Source organism: Fusarium graminearum, chromosome 1 (genome assembly GCF_000240135.3).
Source record: "Fusarium graminearum PH-1 chromosome 1, whole genome shotgun sequence".
Lineage (NCBI taxonomy): Eukaryota > Fungi > Ascomycota > Sordariomycetes > Hypocreales > Nectriaceae > Fusarium > Fusarium graminearum.
This window is the reverse complement of record NC_026474.1, coordinates 7,904,379-7,919,893: the sequence shown is the minus strand read 5'-3', so window position 1 is coordinate 7,919,893 and position 15,515 is coordinate 7,904,379. Positions and strand designations below refer to the sequence as shown.

The following is a 15,515-nucleotide window of genomic DNA, read 5'->3' as shown; positions in this document are numbered from 1 at the left end:
TCCATTCTTCCATTAGTATTGTACTTTACCTACTGCTGAGACCAAGTACCTGGTAACCCAAAGCATCAGAAAGTCCATACTATGTAGCCGCATTTGACCAGGCAAAGTATCGAGGCGTCAAGCTTTGTACCCAACAACCATAGCGTTGGTATCATCCATCGCCCTGTCTTTTTTGTCTTTCGTTTTTTCACAATCACCTTGGAATTAATCTCGCATAGAGCAAGCACAGCTCACTGTCAAACGAGGCTGTCACGTCATAAACTCAAGACGAGACGATGTAAAAATAAACCAAGACCCCTGATCGTCGGGCCTGAGACTCATCCCGTCTCGCCGCCAGGGTCTCACTCGCAGTCCAAGCGGCTAAAAAGCGAGAGCCAACAGCTGACTGTCGATACCCGAAACAAAAGTGGCATTCACTTATTGTATGTATATTGAATCATGCCAACACACCATTCGTTGCTCTATCCGAGTGGCACGTATAATATCATGTTTTAGACACCCTTTAGCAAACATTGTTCCTGTGGCGTTGTCGCTCAAAGCCGTATCACATCCCATCCCCCCCATCCCACCTTTTTTGTCTTTCGACGGGCGCCAAAGACAAGCATCTGGTTAGTCCAAAAGCTTACATCCTTCGGAAACCCAACTATTGGGGAAAAAAGATGGGCTGTTTGGTTTATGGGGTAGCAGTCGGCGGGAGAGAGAGAGACCCCTGGATACATATAAACTGTGAGGCTTACCCCGTTCTCAAGTTCATACTCGAAAGACAAGAGAGTGAAGCGAAGCGGGTTGATAGTGTGTCTCACCTTGATACATTCATTCCACTTTTAACATTTTATCCATTCATTTATTTACTTGGTATTTCTGTCCTTCTTTTCATCTCAAGAAATATTCCTCTCCTTCATATTCAATTCATAAAAAATGAAGTCCTTTCGAACCCATCGATCAAAGTCTCTCCCGAGCACCCAAACCACCAAGAAGTCACTCTTTTCCAAAATATCCCGTCGTCTCTCTCTCAGCGCCAGAAGACGCAACGATTCCGTTCGTCTATACGACGACAGCGACGATGACACAATCCAAGTGATCCCTCAAGAGGTAAACAAAATCTCAGGTTCCTTTTCACAACCCCTGACTCACAACGTGATACAGCTTCAACAACCACCCCCACAATCACGCTTCGCACGCCGAGCCTCCCGATTCTGGTCCGTGTCTTCAGCAAACCAATTCGAAGAAGACTACTCTTCACCCCAGTCCCCAGCATATCCCTCGTACGGGGGCGCATACGTCCCACGCCATGCAGCAAGCGACTTCTCCAAGACAGCCACCAACCGCCTAACCATGATGCCAGAGGCCGATGAGACAACGCTCTGCTCATACAACTATCGCACCGACACAGCCACAAGAAGCTTCAGCATGACTGACAGCGAGCCCGATGTGGACCATCGTGAGCAGGCACTCAGAGACTTGACTGCGACACGCAGCAGCACCCTCTCAAGTCAAGCGAGCAATGACTACACTTTCTTCTCAACAGACGCGATGGCTAGTGTAGATGCTCGACACCGAAGATCAGCAACTGCATGGGCTGAGCTTGAACAGAGGTCGGCGGCCGTCAACCACAGAATGAGCTGTACCGACCATCTCATTCCCCGGCAGGGCCGGACGCACAGCACTTATCTAGGCTTGCCTGGCAGCTCCTATGACTCGTCAAGGCCGGCGAGCTCAGTAGCCGTGAGTATCCATGAGTATGTCAGGCCCGCGCAGACTGTTAGAGCTTGGTAGGGAGTGGCCGTTCACATATAAGAACAGCCAAGTTTGAGATGCGAAATGACTGGGATTATCAGACGGGCGTTAGAGGCAGGCGTTATATGCAATACTGAGGGGCAAATCTGGCTTGAGATTCAAGAACACGAGGCCTGGACTGCTTCAAACCACAACAAGCGTAATAGCGCTGATACATGATTTAAAATAAACCACTTTCTTTGTTGAGCTGGCTGCAGATTCTGCCATATACCAATCGTTAAGCGTTACCATAACGCTCAATCCATGAAACATGTGATGAATGTGACAAGCTTGTTGAAGCGCCAATGCAATGGGATCGTGGTATTGCCGTCACATATATACTGAACCAACAGTCCCAAACGCCAATTTTCTTTGCGCACGCAATCGCTCGTGTCGCTGAATACATGGAATCTCGTGTCTTCATGCAAGAGAAACCCCCTTCCCGTTGCGCTCAAATCAGAAACCCCTACCCAATGCACCGTAGTAAAACAGAGCAGTCCGCAGACCAATGTGAACCACAAAGCATCCAAGCATAGCCATGCTTAAACAATCGACTCCAAGTCATTGTCCATTCTTGTAGGGAACGAGCTGGGAGCAACATTCCAACAAGCTCGCTGATCAAGAGAACCATCACGCTGTGGATATATAATTCGCTGATTCCTTCACCAGCCCCTTTACCGATTGAGATGAGCCAAATTTGATGCACGTCCAGTATTAATACAGACAAAACATAAACGCCACTTCATGACCGCATAACTCCAGCAACTGGCCTTCTGGACGGTATCAGGATCTCCTCGTCGTCAGAGCTGTCGCCCGTCTCAGCGCTGGCCTGATCAAGCATTCTCTCAATGTCCTCGTCGCGCAGTGTCTTTCTTATCTTCCCGTTCCCTATACCAATACCACTTGGCAACGAGAGTGTCCCTCGTAGTTGACTTCGTCCACCAATTGTACGCCTTCTGGGCATGGCCCTATTTTGCGGAGCAAAATGTTGTTGCTGTGGTGAATCCAAATCCATAGGTGAACCAGGGGGTGGAGGCATGGATGAGTTATCATAAGGAGATTTTCGGACCTGCTGAGTTTGGCGCTGTGATGGCAATGGTTTCCTTGGCCCGGAAGGCAACGCGTGACGCGCCTGGGGTCTGTTCATACCACCAGCTGGTGCCGATGAGCTTGGAGGAGAGAAGGCATGCTTCAAGTTGGCCGAGTTTCCCGGGCTGCTCATAAATAACAATGTCTCAATAGCATCTTGCTCCCTAACGTTTTGATGCGGTGACATGAGAACAGTGTCACCCGTAACACGAAACTTGGGTCCATGTTGAAAGGTAGCTTGTTGTCCTGGTGTGTGAGGGGAGTCGGAATTTGAATGTGATAGCATGCCTGGGGTTCGATGGGGATGAGAGTTACGTCGCGGGTTCACTTGTGGTGCTGACAAGGCACTAGGTCGGATAGGTGCTGGCGGCGCGAGTGATGGCTTGTGCCAGACATGCTCTGGCGGTGTATGTGACTTTCGTCGCTCAGTAGTTGAGGATTGTGGTAGAGGAGCTGAGGATGAAGGTGGCTTGCTCATGGGTATTCGAGGGCTCGCCGATGAGCCTTGTCGGCGATGTATGGTCGATGTACTCGAGACTGGCGAAGCAGCTTGCGATGCCATATTCTCGACCTCTTCGAGCGAGTTTGACTGCCAACCGTTATTGACCTTGACCATGGCGTAGGAGAGACGCGTCCGTAGTTCGTTGGACAACTAGAGAGCGTGTTAGTGGTGTTCCCGCAGGTAGACTGATCATTGACTAGAGCCGAGACGCGGTCCTTGGAGGCGGTGCTTGACATACCTCTCCAATATGGCCACCTGCTGATGTCCTGCTTACAGCACTGTGTGTTCTTGTATGACCCTTGACGGGGCTCTGGCTTTCTGTCCGGCTTTTAACCTCACCGTCGGCCATACGTTTCCGTGTACTCGAGTTAATTGTACCGATTCTATCCTGTGCAGCAGCAATCTCGGAGAGCTGGAACAACTGGCTGTCCTGGCTAGACGAGCCAGGTAAACAGTTACTGGCGTCGCTCGCTGGAGGGGTGAATGCGAGATCTGTCGGGATAGTTATGGTGGTGTCCTGGGAGGCAGTGTTGGAGAAAGGATGGCTCTGTGTAGAACCATCGTCGCGGTCGGTAGAAGACTTGCGCTGCATTTTGGCGATGGCAGCAGCAACTACGGCATGTGCTGTTGTAGTTCTGGCTGTTGAATTAACATGAACAACAGCAGCACCGTCGACAGGCGCAGCGGTAGTAGAGGTAGTTGGCGTTATCGACGCAATCGGGTGGGAGGCTCGCGAGAGCGCGTCGTAGTCTGCCGGGGTTGGCAGTGGTGCTGGTGCTGGTGCTGGTACCGCGGTATCCCCACCTTGTCGCGCTGTCTCAGTCTGGGCAGTAGCGTCTGCTAATCGAGAGTCGACCGTCTTGAACGGTGGAGGAGGCGCAATACGGTTATTGTTTATGGCAATTTCATGCAACGGTTGATTTGGACTCATGACGGTCAAGAAGAGCCTCCAAACAAGGAGTTGTGAGAGTTGTTAGGGTGAAGTTCGTCCGAGTCGAGTCGACCAAGGTGGACCACAATTGGAGGGATTCCAGAACGTATTAAGCCTCCGCCGTACAAGTGAACCCTTACTTTTAGGCGCTGTAGACCGACAACTGCCCGGAGTGGAGGGAAGGGTCTAGGGTCAAGGACGAAACCGCGCGGCGGGAAACCGGGTTATCAAGGGAGCTAGAGAGGAACAGAGAAGGAGGGAAATAATCAGGGTTTGGCAAGGGCGATTAATATATTTATATTGATTGTTTTGTTATTTAATTTGTTGTTATTCTTCATTCTAAGGACAGAGGATACAAGACAGATAGGTTAATGACGGCCCACGATCCACGTCCGAGGGGCGGTTTAATTTTATCAAGCAGACACTATGGGTACGAATGGTAGCCAAGGGCACGAATACTCAAGCGTTAATATTTAATTGAAGCTGCAGTCATCCGGTCTGGTTTGTGGGAAAGAAAAGGGAGCAATAAATCCGACGCGATCTGATACGTGACTTTGATTTGATCTCCTTGTCAAATGTGTGCTTGTTCTGTGCTCACAAGGTTGCCCGAGCCGACATCTGCTAAAGATACGCTAAATCTTTAGTGGCTGCAGGGTCATTTGCAGAACGTTGACCTGCTGTAGGTTTAATTGAGGTGCTGTACCAACAGCATGCTCTTGTGATACCATCTACTGATGAAATGCAAGCCGTCTATATTGCATGAACACTTCCAACGTTACCTTGGAAATGACAGCAATACTGTAATCATGTGCGTGTGAGCAACCCATCACACTCATTCGGTTGAGGTGCAGACACACCCTGGTCATAGCCCGAGATGCCAATAAAACACTCACTCTCTTCCGGTCATGCAGCTCGAAAATATTAAAAGCCGCGTGGCGCTGCAAGGTTTTGTGAGGACTTTTGCGACATCTGGACAGGTAGATGGACGAATTTGGAACAACACGCGCAGGCATCAACAAAAGACACGGTATCGTTATTTGACTGCCTAGAACGACATACAATCGCAATCGTAAATCATCTCTCACCAAAACATTAATCAACAAGTGCGACAGAACCTGTCTCCACCCCTGTAACCCCAAATTCATTTTCCCCCTCCTTCCGTGGATCTCATGGATGACAACCAGACCATGACACGCTTGGGCCAGAAAAGCGTTTATGACGCGAGATCACGTGGCTGTCTGATCGAGTAAACAGTGGAGATTGATAAGACAAGGGTTACCCAATTCGATCAAACTGATATCGAGACGGTTGTACTCTGCATTGTCTGCACTTTTATCTTGGCCAATAACCTTCTATTCATGATGCTCATAATACGCGTCTATGTCGCTTAAACAAATAGTCATCATCTCTATCATGATTGCCAACACCGTCTTCACACTCTAGAATTAACTATGTGCATAGCTCACCCACAAGCTGGTTCATCACCACCAGCATGTCCATAGACACCTCCGTCCAAAATAACCCCCTCGTTGTTATCGAGGTCATGCTGAACACGCTGCCATCCCTTCTTTCTTCGTGCTTCCCTTCCCTCTACTTCAGCACCCTTGCCCTTGGCATCAAAGACAGGCTTGATTAGAGACCCAAGCAAAGGATTGCCGCTGAAAGCTCCACCGGCTCTTCCACGACCCTTATTACCCGACGTATCTCCCAAAGTGCCATCATTAACAGCGTTATCAATCACCTCGTCTTCAGACTCAGGTGTGACGGGTCGCTCCACCGCTGCCATCCTGCGAACAACTTTACCTCCCACCACGTCGATGCTCACAACTTGCTTCCGCTTCTCATAGTCTGGTCGTGCACTCCATTCCATTTCACGGAGGACCTTCTGTTGTCGCTTCAATTCTCGTGCTCTCTCCTCAGGAGTTGCCCACATGCTACCCGTTCCTGTAAGCGCTCCACCCACGTCAAAATCGGCCGCCTCGTCACGGACAGTGGTTCGCTTGGCATTTTGAGCTTGAAAGTTGAGAAGCTTGTCACGGTGGGCGCGAGCCTTGGCCTCAGCTTCACTGAGTGAGGGGCCATCATTTCCACGTGGTTGAGTAAACGGTGCCGGTGTCTTGGCTACATCAGCACGGCGATTGGCATCACGGTTCGCAGCCTGTCGTTCACGTCCTCGCTCGTCTTTAAGTTCTCGTACCATCGCTTGAACTTCATCTGATGTGAGAAGAGGAGTGCCACAATACGAGCAGGGTCCCAAGCCCTCCTTCATGCATATAACTTTGCCACAAGAGAGACAATTGGGTGCTGCACCCTGAAGAGGATGCCTCGTAGCGACACAGTTGCATTTTCTAGCCTTGGAGTTATCCAGCGTGGGATTCGTCGAAATTTCAAGCGCTCGAATAGCTGCATCAAGGTCAGATATAGCAGTTGATGCTCCAGCCATAGGCAAGCCTCCGGCTATGGATATCTTGGTGGTTGTAGCTGGCTTTGGCGTGGAACTGCGCGAGGTAGGATTCGACTTCGCCTTGGCCTTGGATGGCCCATCTCCGATTAGGTAACCAGCTGAGGCATGTTGTTTAGGAGGGGGCTTTGCGACAGAATTAGGGTCGGGTTTAGGAGTGGTCGATCGTGAGGCATTGTTACTGCTCGGTGCACTCGGCCGTTGAGGAATGTAGTCAAGGCTCAGGTCCTTTTTGCTGTATGTTGTACCTGCGGGTGCCGCATATTCGCCAACTTGCCTCGCTTGAGGTGTGTGGATATTGGCCTTCTTCTTTTTTGGTTGCCGTTTTGCCTTAGGTACAGCGTCGACATTCTGCGGCTCCGGTTCAGGCGGTGCGGTGACGTTGGAGTACGAAGAGCTTCCAGGTGCTGATGTTTGCCTCCGGGAGTTGAATGACGATATGAACTCAATCGCTTGGGGTGAGTCTCCTAGTAGGTTTCCAAAATGATCTGCCGCTTCTGCTGTGGAGAGAGTAGAGGCGTAATCGAGGACCTGCTTAAGCTCTTCGTCAGGAAGCGGTAACAGCTGTGAGAGCTGTGAAATAGACATGGCGTGTGACTTTGGAAGGAAACTGGGCGTGATGTATGTTTCAGAGTACCTCTTAAGCTTGGATATTCCTTTCCGGGGGATTTGGGGTTGGAAAAAGTCGAAAGTGAATGTTGACGTCGTTGAAGGAGAGAGCTTGGAGCTCCCCCACCAGACCGACCATCTTAGCCCCTCCAAAATGTAGACATGCTGTTTGCTGACTCACTCGCCGAAATTCGACCTGCACCCCATATTCCGTCTTGTAGCGATCACTATAAATGCTTGAGAAAAGACTTGGCGTTTCATCGGTAGACTATCCAGAACGGTTGTTTGAAGATATGAAAGATCTGCTAATTCAAGGATCCACTGTTGATTACCTGCTGGATGGAATAGACGCCGCCGGTATATTGATTTGGAGGTGTAAGACACAACGAGAATCGACTGGTATGGTCCTCGGTTCATATTTCCGCACCCCATACACGTGCATCAGACAGTGCATAGCAACTTGAAATTTTTCCGAAATATGCCGTACTTATGATGGTGTTGTTCGGGCTGTCATGGTTCCTTGTGATGCTTGGGTACAGGGTTAGTAGCTGCCGGGTGAATGGATAAGTGAATGAAATATTTTGAAGCGAGCCAACCAGGAAAGAAGCAGAACTTGGCGATGCTATGTCTCTTATTCCCCACCAGATCGTGAAATAAGATCAAGATAAATCCACTAAAATGGCTTGGATGAGATGGTAAATAGCGCTTAGAGTTGACTATGGCTGCTCCAGCACCTGATCAACCATTTTTGCTCAAGAGATGACTTTGGGATGGTGGATGTAAGTGGGTTGGTCGATACACAATCTTCCTCAAGGATTCCTTTCTTTTTCTCGTAAGTTATATAATTATCAATATATCTTGGATATTCTTTTCTTTTACTCTGCCATCATGATGGACTAAATCTTCATTCCATCATCAGTTACTGACCCGTTGCTCCGTGCTTCCAAAATACCGAGTCTACTCCGTGCTGGCCAGTCAGCTCGATGCGCTAAACCCAGCAGGGTATAATCAGCGTTGACCTGCCTTGCCTGCTTGCGTTGAATGGAGCTTCCCCATCCCACCTTTTGCCTTGTCCTGCTTGTCCTCCTCCTTCCGGCTGTTCCTCCCCGTATTTAAAGTGCTCATCGCCAACTTCTTCTTCTTTCCACCCCCATCCCGTCCTTTTTTCACCCTTTTTACCAATTGATCCTTTTATCAATCGCAAAAATGTTCGCCGCTTCTCGCATCCAGCGCCGTGCTTTCTCCGCCACCGCCCGGGACGTAAGTTAATACCCCTCATGCATTGCGCATTGCTTTATGCGGCTTGGTTTTTTTTCCTCTTCACCGACCGAGACTGGCCCGGTTGGTTGAGAAGCCATCATGAAGTCGTTCTTGAGCCTCACAATTGCCGACACAGCTTCAATTCTGCTAGACCACATACTGACTGCAATGTATAGCTTTCCAAGGTCACCGTTCTCGGTGCTGCTGGTGGTATCGGCCAGCCTCTCTCTCTCCTCCTCAAGATGAACCCCCGCGTCACTGACCTCGCCCTCTACGATATCCGTGGCGGACCCGGTACGTAACAACAAATGCTACTCCTTCCTCGGAAAGGCCATTGTGAATTGCGAGTGTCTGGCCTGCGATTGACCGAGGCATCGCAGCCTCGGCCAAAGCTACCACGAAACCCAATTCAACCATGATGCCACATCTACCAGTTCTGGACGGTCCCACTAACATATCATGATTAGGTGTTGCTGCTGACATCTCCCACGTCAACACCAAGTCCAGCGTCAAGGGATACGAGCCCAACGCGGCTGGTCTCAAGGAGGCTCTCTCCGGCGCTGAGGTCGTCCTCATCCCCGCTGGTGTCCCCCGCAAGCCCGGTATGACCCGTGACGATCTTTTCAACACCAACGCCTCTATCGTCCGCGACCTCGCCAAGGCCGCCGCTGAGGCTGCCCCCAAGGCCAAGCTCCTGATCATCTCCAACCCCGTCAACTCCACCGTCCCCATCGTCAAGGAGGTTTACAAGGCTGCCGGTGTCTACAACCCCAAGACCCTCTTCGGTGTCACCACCCTCGACGTTGTCCGTGCCTCCCGATTCGTTTCCGAGATCAAGGGCACCGACCCCAAGGACGAGAACATCACCGTCGTTGGTGGCCACTCCGGTGTCACCATCGTCCCTCTCTTCTCTCAGTCCAACCACCCCGACCTCTCCTCCAACGCTGAGCTCGTCAAGCGTGTCCAGTTCGGTGGTGACGAGGTTGTCAAGGCCAAGGACGGTGCTGGCTCTGCCACTCTCTCCATGGCCATGGCTGGTGCCCGCATGGCTGACTCCGTCCTCCGCGCCGTCCAGGGCGAGAAGGGTGTCAAGGAGCCCGCTTTCGTCGAGTCTCCTCTCTACAAGGACCAGGGTATTGAGTTCTTCAGCTCTCAGGTCGAGCTCGGCCCCGAGGGTGTTGAGAAGATCCACCCTCTCGGCAAGCTCGACGCCAACGAGGAGAAGCTCGTTGACGCCGCTCTCGTCGACCTCAAGAAGAACATTGAGAAGGGTGTTGCCTTCGTTGCCTCCAACCCTCCCAAATAAATTACCTGAGCTCTCTTCGAGTTAATGGGGACGTCGTAGCTTAAAACACTATGCGTCCTGGTGAAAAGGGGAAAATTTAAAATGGAAGCTCTGTCGTGGCACAGATGTCTTCTGAGGATTGGGTAAGAAGACTGAGGCGTATAAGCGATTGATATACCTATGTTTTCCTCCCACTGTTCTACCACCATAGACTTGGAAACGAGTCTTGTCTGTACCATAGCCATAATGAAAAAAATACCCAACATAAGTCGTGCTTCCCAATGTGACCAAGCTTGATAGTAATATGTAACCGCAACAACGCGATGTAGTGGTACCCTTCAAAGAGATTCGACTGTTGGATAACTACTACTACAGCCAGTAATCAATACTCTGTATTGCAAAGTGAGAAGGTCAGGAACCTGCCCTAGATGATGTAGGCAAATTGGACCAATATCAGAACCCCCCTGGATAACATTAACATACTGGCAATCAGTTGCAACGATGTATTCACGTCAAGTCTAACCTTGAGCATTGGGATGAGAACGATTGGCTATTATGTATATGATCAAGTCTAACTCCCCCGGCATAATGTACATCTACTAAATCTCCAGCAGACTCTGACTTCTGTCTGCTCACCTTTCATCTCCAATAACTCCTCCCTTTCAAGTCTAATAAATGCTTAATCTAAAGCCTTTCATCTGCTCTAACCCCAAAAGATGCCCAACTTCTCGTACACAAATTTAGGATATTGCTGTCAGACCTTATCTTTAGGTCCTGCCAGCTCTCCACTCCTCAATCTTTCTTCGTCGCTCCTCGACCTTACGCTCAAATTCGGCGACCTTCTCAAGTCTCTTCTTCTCCTCTTCCTCTTCCTTCTTCTTCTGCACAACGGCGCGACGGACGGCCTCACGCTCGAGCTGCTCAGGTCGTCGCTCGGCGATGTCACGGGGTCGGTAGTCGCTGAAGAACTTCTTGAGACTGACCTCAATGATCCAGCAAGCTGCGTAGTCTACGACCATGACGGCGGTCATGTTCGTCTTGAACTCCTCAGAGAAGGGGACGAGCTTCATGCCCTCGTTGATGTCGGGGAAGAGCTCGAGAGCACAGGCGAAAGCGAGACCAGAAACACCGACGATACCGTAGAACATACCCTTGTTCTCAGAGAGAGACTCACGGAAGGGACGGCCCTGGTAGTTGATGGCAAAGGTGGAGATTTGCTGGATAAGCTGGAGGAGGTAGACAGCGGAGTTGAGGAGAGAGGGAGAGAATTCAGCCTCAAGATCAACATCATCGGAGCGACTGTAGAATGTTAGCTTTTGTTTCCTTGTTCATTGAGTATCGTGACAACTTACGGAGCAAGTCTATCGCAAAGGCGGGCGATGTAGATCAGGGTGGCAATGTGAACAGCGAACTGTCCCAAAATGGAACCGATGATGTAAACGTTGAAGATGTTGGGCTGAGGACGTTCCTTGCTAAGACCTTCGACGACACGAGCGCGAGAGATGCTGAGGAAGCAAACAGACATGAGCATACCACTGATGGTGTACTGCGTGTCACCAAACTTGATACCCTCAAGGTACAGGACAGACAATGAGTAGGCGGTGATAAGACAGTTAAGGGCAAGAATCTTGTACATCTGGATGGTGGCGACGAGAGTGCAACGACCTTGACGGATGATGTTGGGCACCGCAACGACGTTTCGCAGCTTAGAAGTAAAGGGAGCAGCGACGGAGGCATCACCAAGCTTCAGAGTAGGTGGCTCGTCATCTCCCAGCTCAGCCTCCATCATACCAGAAGCAAGCTTGTCGGCAAATCCAGCGGCCTTCTTCTGAGCATCAGCCTGACGGTTGTTAGGGCCTGCATCCATAAGAGCCTGAGCACCGGGAGAAGTGATAGTTTCGTAGCTGTCGTGACCTTGAGACTTGGCGTATTCCTCGGGAGTCATGCCCTTCTTCGCAGCCTCACGCTCAATAGCCTTTTGGAACTGAGGGTTCTGGGGTCCAGGGGGGTACAGATGGGCAATCATGGCAGGAACAGGGGGGGCAGGCTGGTTGAAACGCTTCATGAGGTCAACTTGCTTCTGATACATCTCCTTCATCTTGGTGTTGCGGGAGTGCTCGGCGATACGGGTGAGATCCTCGGGGGTTCCGTTCAACAGGGCGATACCGATGTGAGCCTGCTTTAGAGCACCAACATCGTTGGTACCGTCACCAGCCATCAGAGTGTAGTAACCCATATCCTTAAGGCCGAGGAGAATATCTTCCTTTTGTTTGGGGGAAACACGAGCGTAGACCCAGGTGTAGCGAAGAATGTCGTTCCAAGCAACCTGTCCCTTGAACTTGGCAAGAGCATAACCAGTGACGCAGATATCCTTGGAACGAATGATCTCGGGATCGATGTGCTTGGTGGGATCAACCTTGATGCTGACCTTGTCATCGACACTTCTCCAGATAAGCTGGTCACCATTGGAGTTATCTTCAGGAGCATCGAGGATGAGGACCTCACGGTCGACAATCTCGACTTCACGGGCAACATGGACAGCGGTAAGAGGGTTATCTCCAGTAATCATGACAACACGGTGGCTGCTCTCGTTCAACATTTGAACAGCCTCCTTGGCATCGTCCTTGAGAGGGCAGTGCAAGACGAGGAAACCAGCGAATGTCAACTCAGACTCGACCTTCTCACGCTTGAGATCGTTCATCTTGCCAGAGCCAAGCTCGGTGTCGACAGTGAGTTGCTTGTAAGCGAGAGCCAAAACACGAGAACCCTTGCGAGTAAAGTACTTGTAGGTCTCTTCGTAGTCCTCGGGAATAACCTTGAGCATCTTTTGAATGGTCTCGGGCGCACCCTTGACACCAGCGAAAGTACCCTTGATCTTGCGTCCAGTCTTGATATCGTTTCCGTGAACCATGGCGACGGAGCTCTGACGCTTGAGAGCAGAAGAGAATTGGAATCGGCGCTTGATCTGGACGGTACCGTGGGTTGTACCGGCCTTGTTGGTGCTCATGAGAGTATCGTTACGGCCAAGAGTCCATCCGAGAGAGGTAAGAGTAGCCTTTTCCATAGGGTCACCGACAATATCACCCTCGTCAAGCTTAACAAGGGCATGCGCGGTGGCGAGAACCAACTTGGTTTCCAGAGAGGCGTCAGTAACAGCAGTCATGGTGGAGTGGGCGCCGTCTGCCTCCTTGGTGTCCTTGATTTCGTCTTCGTGTCCAAGAGCCAATCCTGCGATACCCTCAACGACGAGATCCTCACCAGTCAGAGTACCAGTCTTGTCAAAGCAAGCCACATCGACACGGCCAGCGTAGGGAATTCGGAAGGGCTCAGTACAGAAGATAGCCAGCTTAGCCAAAGCAGCCAAACTAGTGTTAACGGCGAGACTCAGTTCCATAGGCAGCTCAGGAGGGACAACACTGGTAACAATCAAGACACAGTCAAGCATAAGCTTGGAACGCTTGCGATCCTTGCGAACACCCTCGTCCCAAACATACCAAGCGGCAGCAATGGCGAAGACCAAGAGGAAAAGAATGAAGAACAGAGCCTCGGCGTTGTTGGCAGAAACTCGCTCAGTAGAGTAGATCATGGTTCGGACAAGGTTACCCTGAGAAGTCTCGAAACCGGTCTTCATGACGATGGCCATAGCACCGTTATCGGGGGGAGTAGGAACACCAGAGGCAAGCTTGGGCTTCTCTTGGTCAGGGTTTCCGTGAGTGATCTGGAGGACCTTGGTACCACCCCAGAGGAAGGCATTCTTGTCGAGACCCTCAGAATCCAGGGGAACGTCGGCAGGACGAAGTTGAATGGAATCCTTGAGGAGAGGAGTACTCTCACCGGAAAGCATAGCCTCGTTGACAATAGCGGTACCCTCAACCAGAAGCATATCACAAGCGACACCACTGTCCTCCTTGGTTCGGTTGACGGAAACGAGATCGCCAGGAATGAGCTGGTCACTCTGAACCTCAGTCCACTTGCCCAGACGGAAAACCCACATATCGTAAGGCTTGATGCTCATGCCACGGAACTCATTGAGAGTGCGCTGACGCTGCCAGACGACGGTGCTCTCGAAAACGACGAGCATAAAGAGGGTGAAGAGCGAATAGTACCAATACTCATCGAGCATCCAAAGTCCAACACAGAAGATCTGAAAGACGAAGAATGGTGCAACGGCGTGCTCCTTGAACAATTCGGTAAAGGTGGGAACGGGGATATCGAAGGTGTTGGTGCCATAGTGCTGCTCAACGCGCGACAACTCGGTCTGGGTTTGGTGACCCTTCGAGGTTTGGAAGTGACCGATGGAAGGCTTGGGCTCGGCATCAATATCGTACTTGAGAGTGTGGAATGTCTTGGTATCGGTATCGTAAAGGAAGCGTCGCTTCTGGAAAAGGAACGAGGTGTTGAGCTTGCCACCAGCCTATCATAACCAAGTTAGTAAGTGTTTGAGGTGTTTCTCAAGACTGGAATCTCCCCACCTTATCGCGGATAAGCTTGCAAATCTCGGCAGTACCAGCGTTTGCGATAGGGATGACCTTGATCAAAAGGGCATCCTCAACATCCTTTGCCTTTGACGCGGTGAACTTGCCCTCAAGATCAACGCTCCAGTGTGTGCTGAGCCAAGTGAGGGACTGGAAAGTGATGATAGTGCCGACCCAGACAACTGTCCATTCCTCGGCGCCAATGTACTTTCCGTAGAGCTCGGGGCTCAAGTAAAAGGCGAAGAAGACGGGCCAGACAATGGTAAAGGGCCAAATGTAGGCGTGAAGGTAGAACGACAACGGGCGCAGCAGCTCGGCGCTCTTAATTTGAGGGTTGTCGACGAGGGGCGCCATGATGGGCGATTGGGGGGTTGAGACGGTTTGTCTCTATAAGGGGGTGATTTTTGTTGATTGTCGACTTATATCATTAGGTGAGGATATATACCTCTTGTCGAGTTTTCGTCGCCAAAGTGGCCGTATTTCCCAATTTCTTGGTTGCAACTTGCAAGTCGCGATCTGTACTTTTCGTCAAGGCAATCGCTGGTTTACCCACGCCGCCACGCTATGCTTAGTAGGGGGGGCAAGACCGGCGACTCGGACCTTGCCATTCACCGATAAGAGTCACGTGATGAAAATCGTAATGATAATCGTTCCAAATGTGTCCATCACCTTCTTAATAGCCTGAGTTGCTTTCAATTCTAGACCTCTCACACGAGATAAGCTGCTTACTTTAGTAGGATTATCTGGGTAACGAGTGTCATGGATAAATTGTTGGTACTGAAAACCGGCGACATTTTTTATGTCTGAGCCAAATTGGTTACCCGGGAGCTGAAGATCTGAACACTTTAAACAGTTCGTCCAACCTACCTTTACTTGGAGTACTGGCACGATGTCGTATCTAGATCTGTTTAATGCATCTTTGTTAACTTTCCTTTCGGTATATGATGACCCCATAATAATGCTAGTTCGTTATATGGAAGTTCCTAGGGTACTGGACCAAACGAGCTGTCCAAACGATGACCCATACGAATAGTCCAATCATACTCTTACTGGCCTTCGCCATGAACATCAATTTGGATAAACAGATTGTATAAATCAGCCGCAAATAAGGTTTAAGACAATCATGT

The 15,515-nt window shown here is 50.4% G+C and overlaps 5 protein-coding genes across 5 annotated transcripts; 2 read left to right on the top strand and 3 right to left on the bottom strand.

The window, feature by feature from the left end:
* Positions 1-879: 879 nt before the first annotated feature.
* FGSG_02464 (uncharacterized protein) lies at positions 880-1,956 on the top strand (the record flags this gene model as incomplete). Its single annotated transcript, XM_011320086.1, has 3 exons — positions 880-1,092; positions 1,147-1,725; positions 1,804-1,956. The coding sequence occupies exons 1-3, from the start codon at positions 919-921 to the stop codon at positions 1,954-1,956; spliced, it is 906 nt and encodes a 301-aa protein (XP_011318388.1). The 5' UTR covers positions 880-918.
* A 562-nt stretch (positions 1,957-2,518) lies between these two features.
* FGSG_02463 (uncharacterized protein) lies at positions 2,519-4,298 on the bottom strand (the record flags this gene model as incomplete). The annotated part of the gene is made up of 2 exons (XM_011320085.1): positions 2,519-3,517; positions 3,606-4,298. 2 exons carry the CDS (start codon positions 4,296-4,298, stop codon positions 2,519-2,521), a joined length of 1,692 nt encoding a protein of 563 aa, XP_011318387.1.
* Positions 4,299-5,760: 1,462 nt separating this feature from the next.
* On the bottom strand, positions 5,761-7,347 carry FGSG_02462 (uncharacterized protein; the record flags this gene model as incomplete). Its single annotated transcript, XM_011320084.1, has 1 exon — positions 5,761-7,347. The coding sequence occupies one exon, from the start codon at positions 7,345-7,347 to the stop codon at positions 5,761-5,763; it is 1,587 nt and encodes a 528-aa protein (XP_011318386.1).
* A 1,162-nt stretch (positions 7,348-8,509) lies between these two features.
* FGSG_02461 (malate dehydrogenase) lies at positions 8,510-10,187 on the top strand. The gene is made up of 3 exons (XM_011320083.1): positions 8,510-8,628; positions 8,805-8,922; positions 9,096-10,187. Exons 1-3 carry the CDS (start codon positions 8,575-8,577, stop codon positions 9,932-9,934), a joined length of 1,011 nt encoding a protein of 336 aa, XP_011318385.1. The 5' UTR covers positions 8,510-8,574; the 3' UTR covers positions 9,935-10,187.
* Positions 10,188-10,444: 257 nt separating this feature from the next.
* FGSG_02460 (cation-transporting ATPase 4) lies at positions 10,445-14,742 on the bottom strand (the record flags this gene model as incomplete). The annotated part of the gene is made up of 3 exons (XM_011320082.1): positions 10,445-11,212; positions 11,266-14,327; positions 14,386-14,742. 3 exons carry the CDS (start codon positions 14,740-14,742, stop codon positions 10,681-10,683), a joined length of 3,951 nt encoding a protein of 1,316 aa, XP_011318384.1. The 3' UTR covers positions 10,445-10,680.
* Between the last annotated feature and the right edge of the window lie 773 nt (positions 14,743-15,515).

Excerpts from the sequence above, each read along its gene's own strand:
- FGSG_02461 (XM_011320083.1), top strand. The coding sequence starts at position 8,575 with ATGTTCGCCGCTTCTCGCATCCAGCGCCGTGCTTTCTCCGCCACCGCC. Across the intron at positions 8,629-8,804 it reads TCTCCGCCACCGCCCGGGAC|CTTTCCAAGGTCACCGTTCT; the intron begins GTAAGTTAATAC and ends TGCAATGTATAG. Across the intron at positions 8,923-9,095 it reads CGATATCCGTGGCGGACCCG|GTGTTGCTGCTGACATCTCC; the intron begins GTACGTAACAAC and ends TATCATGATTAG.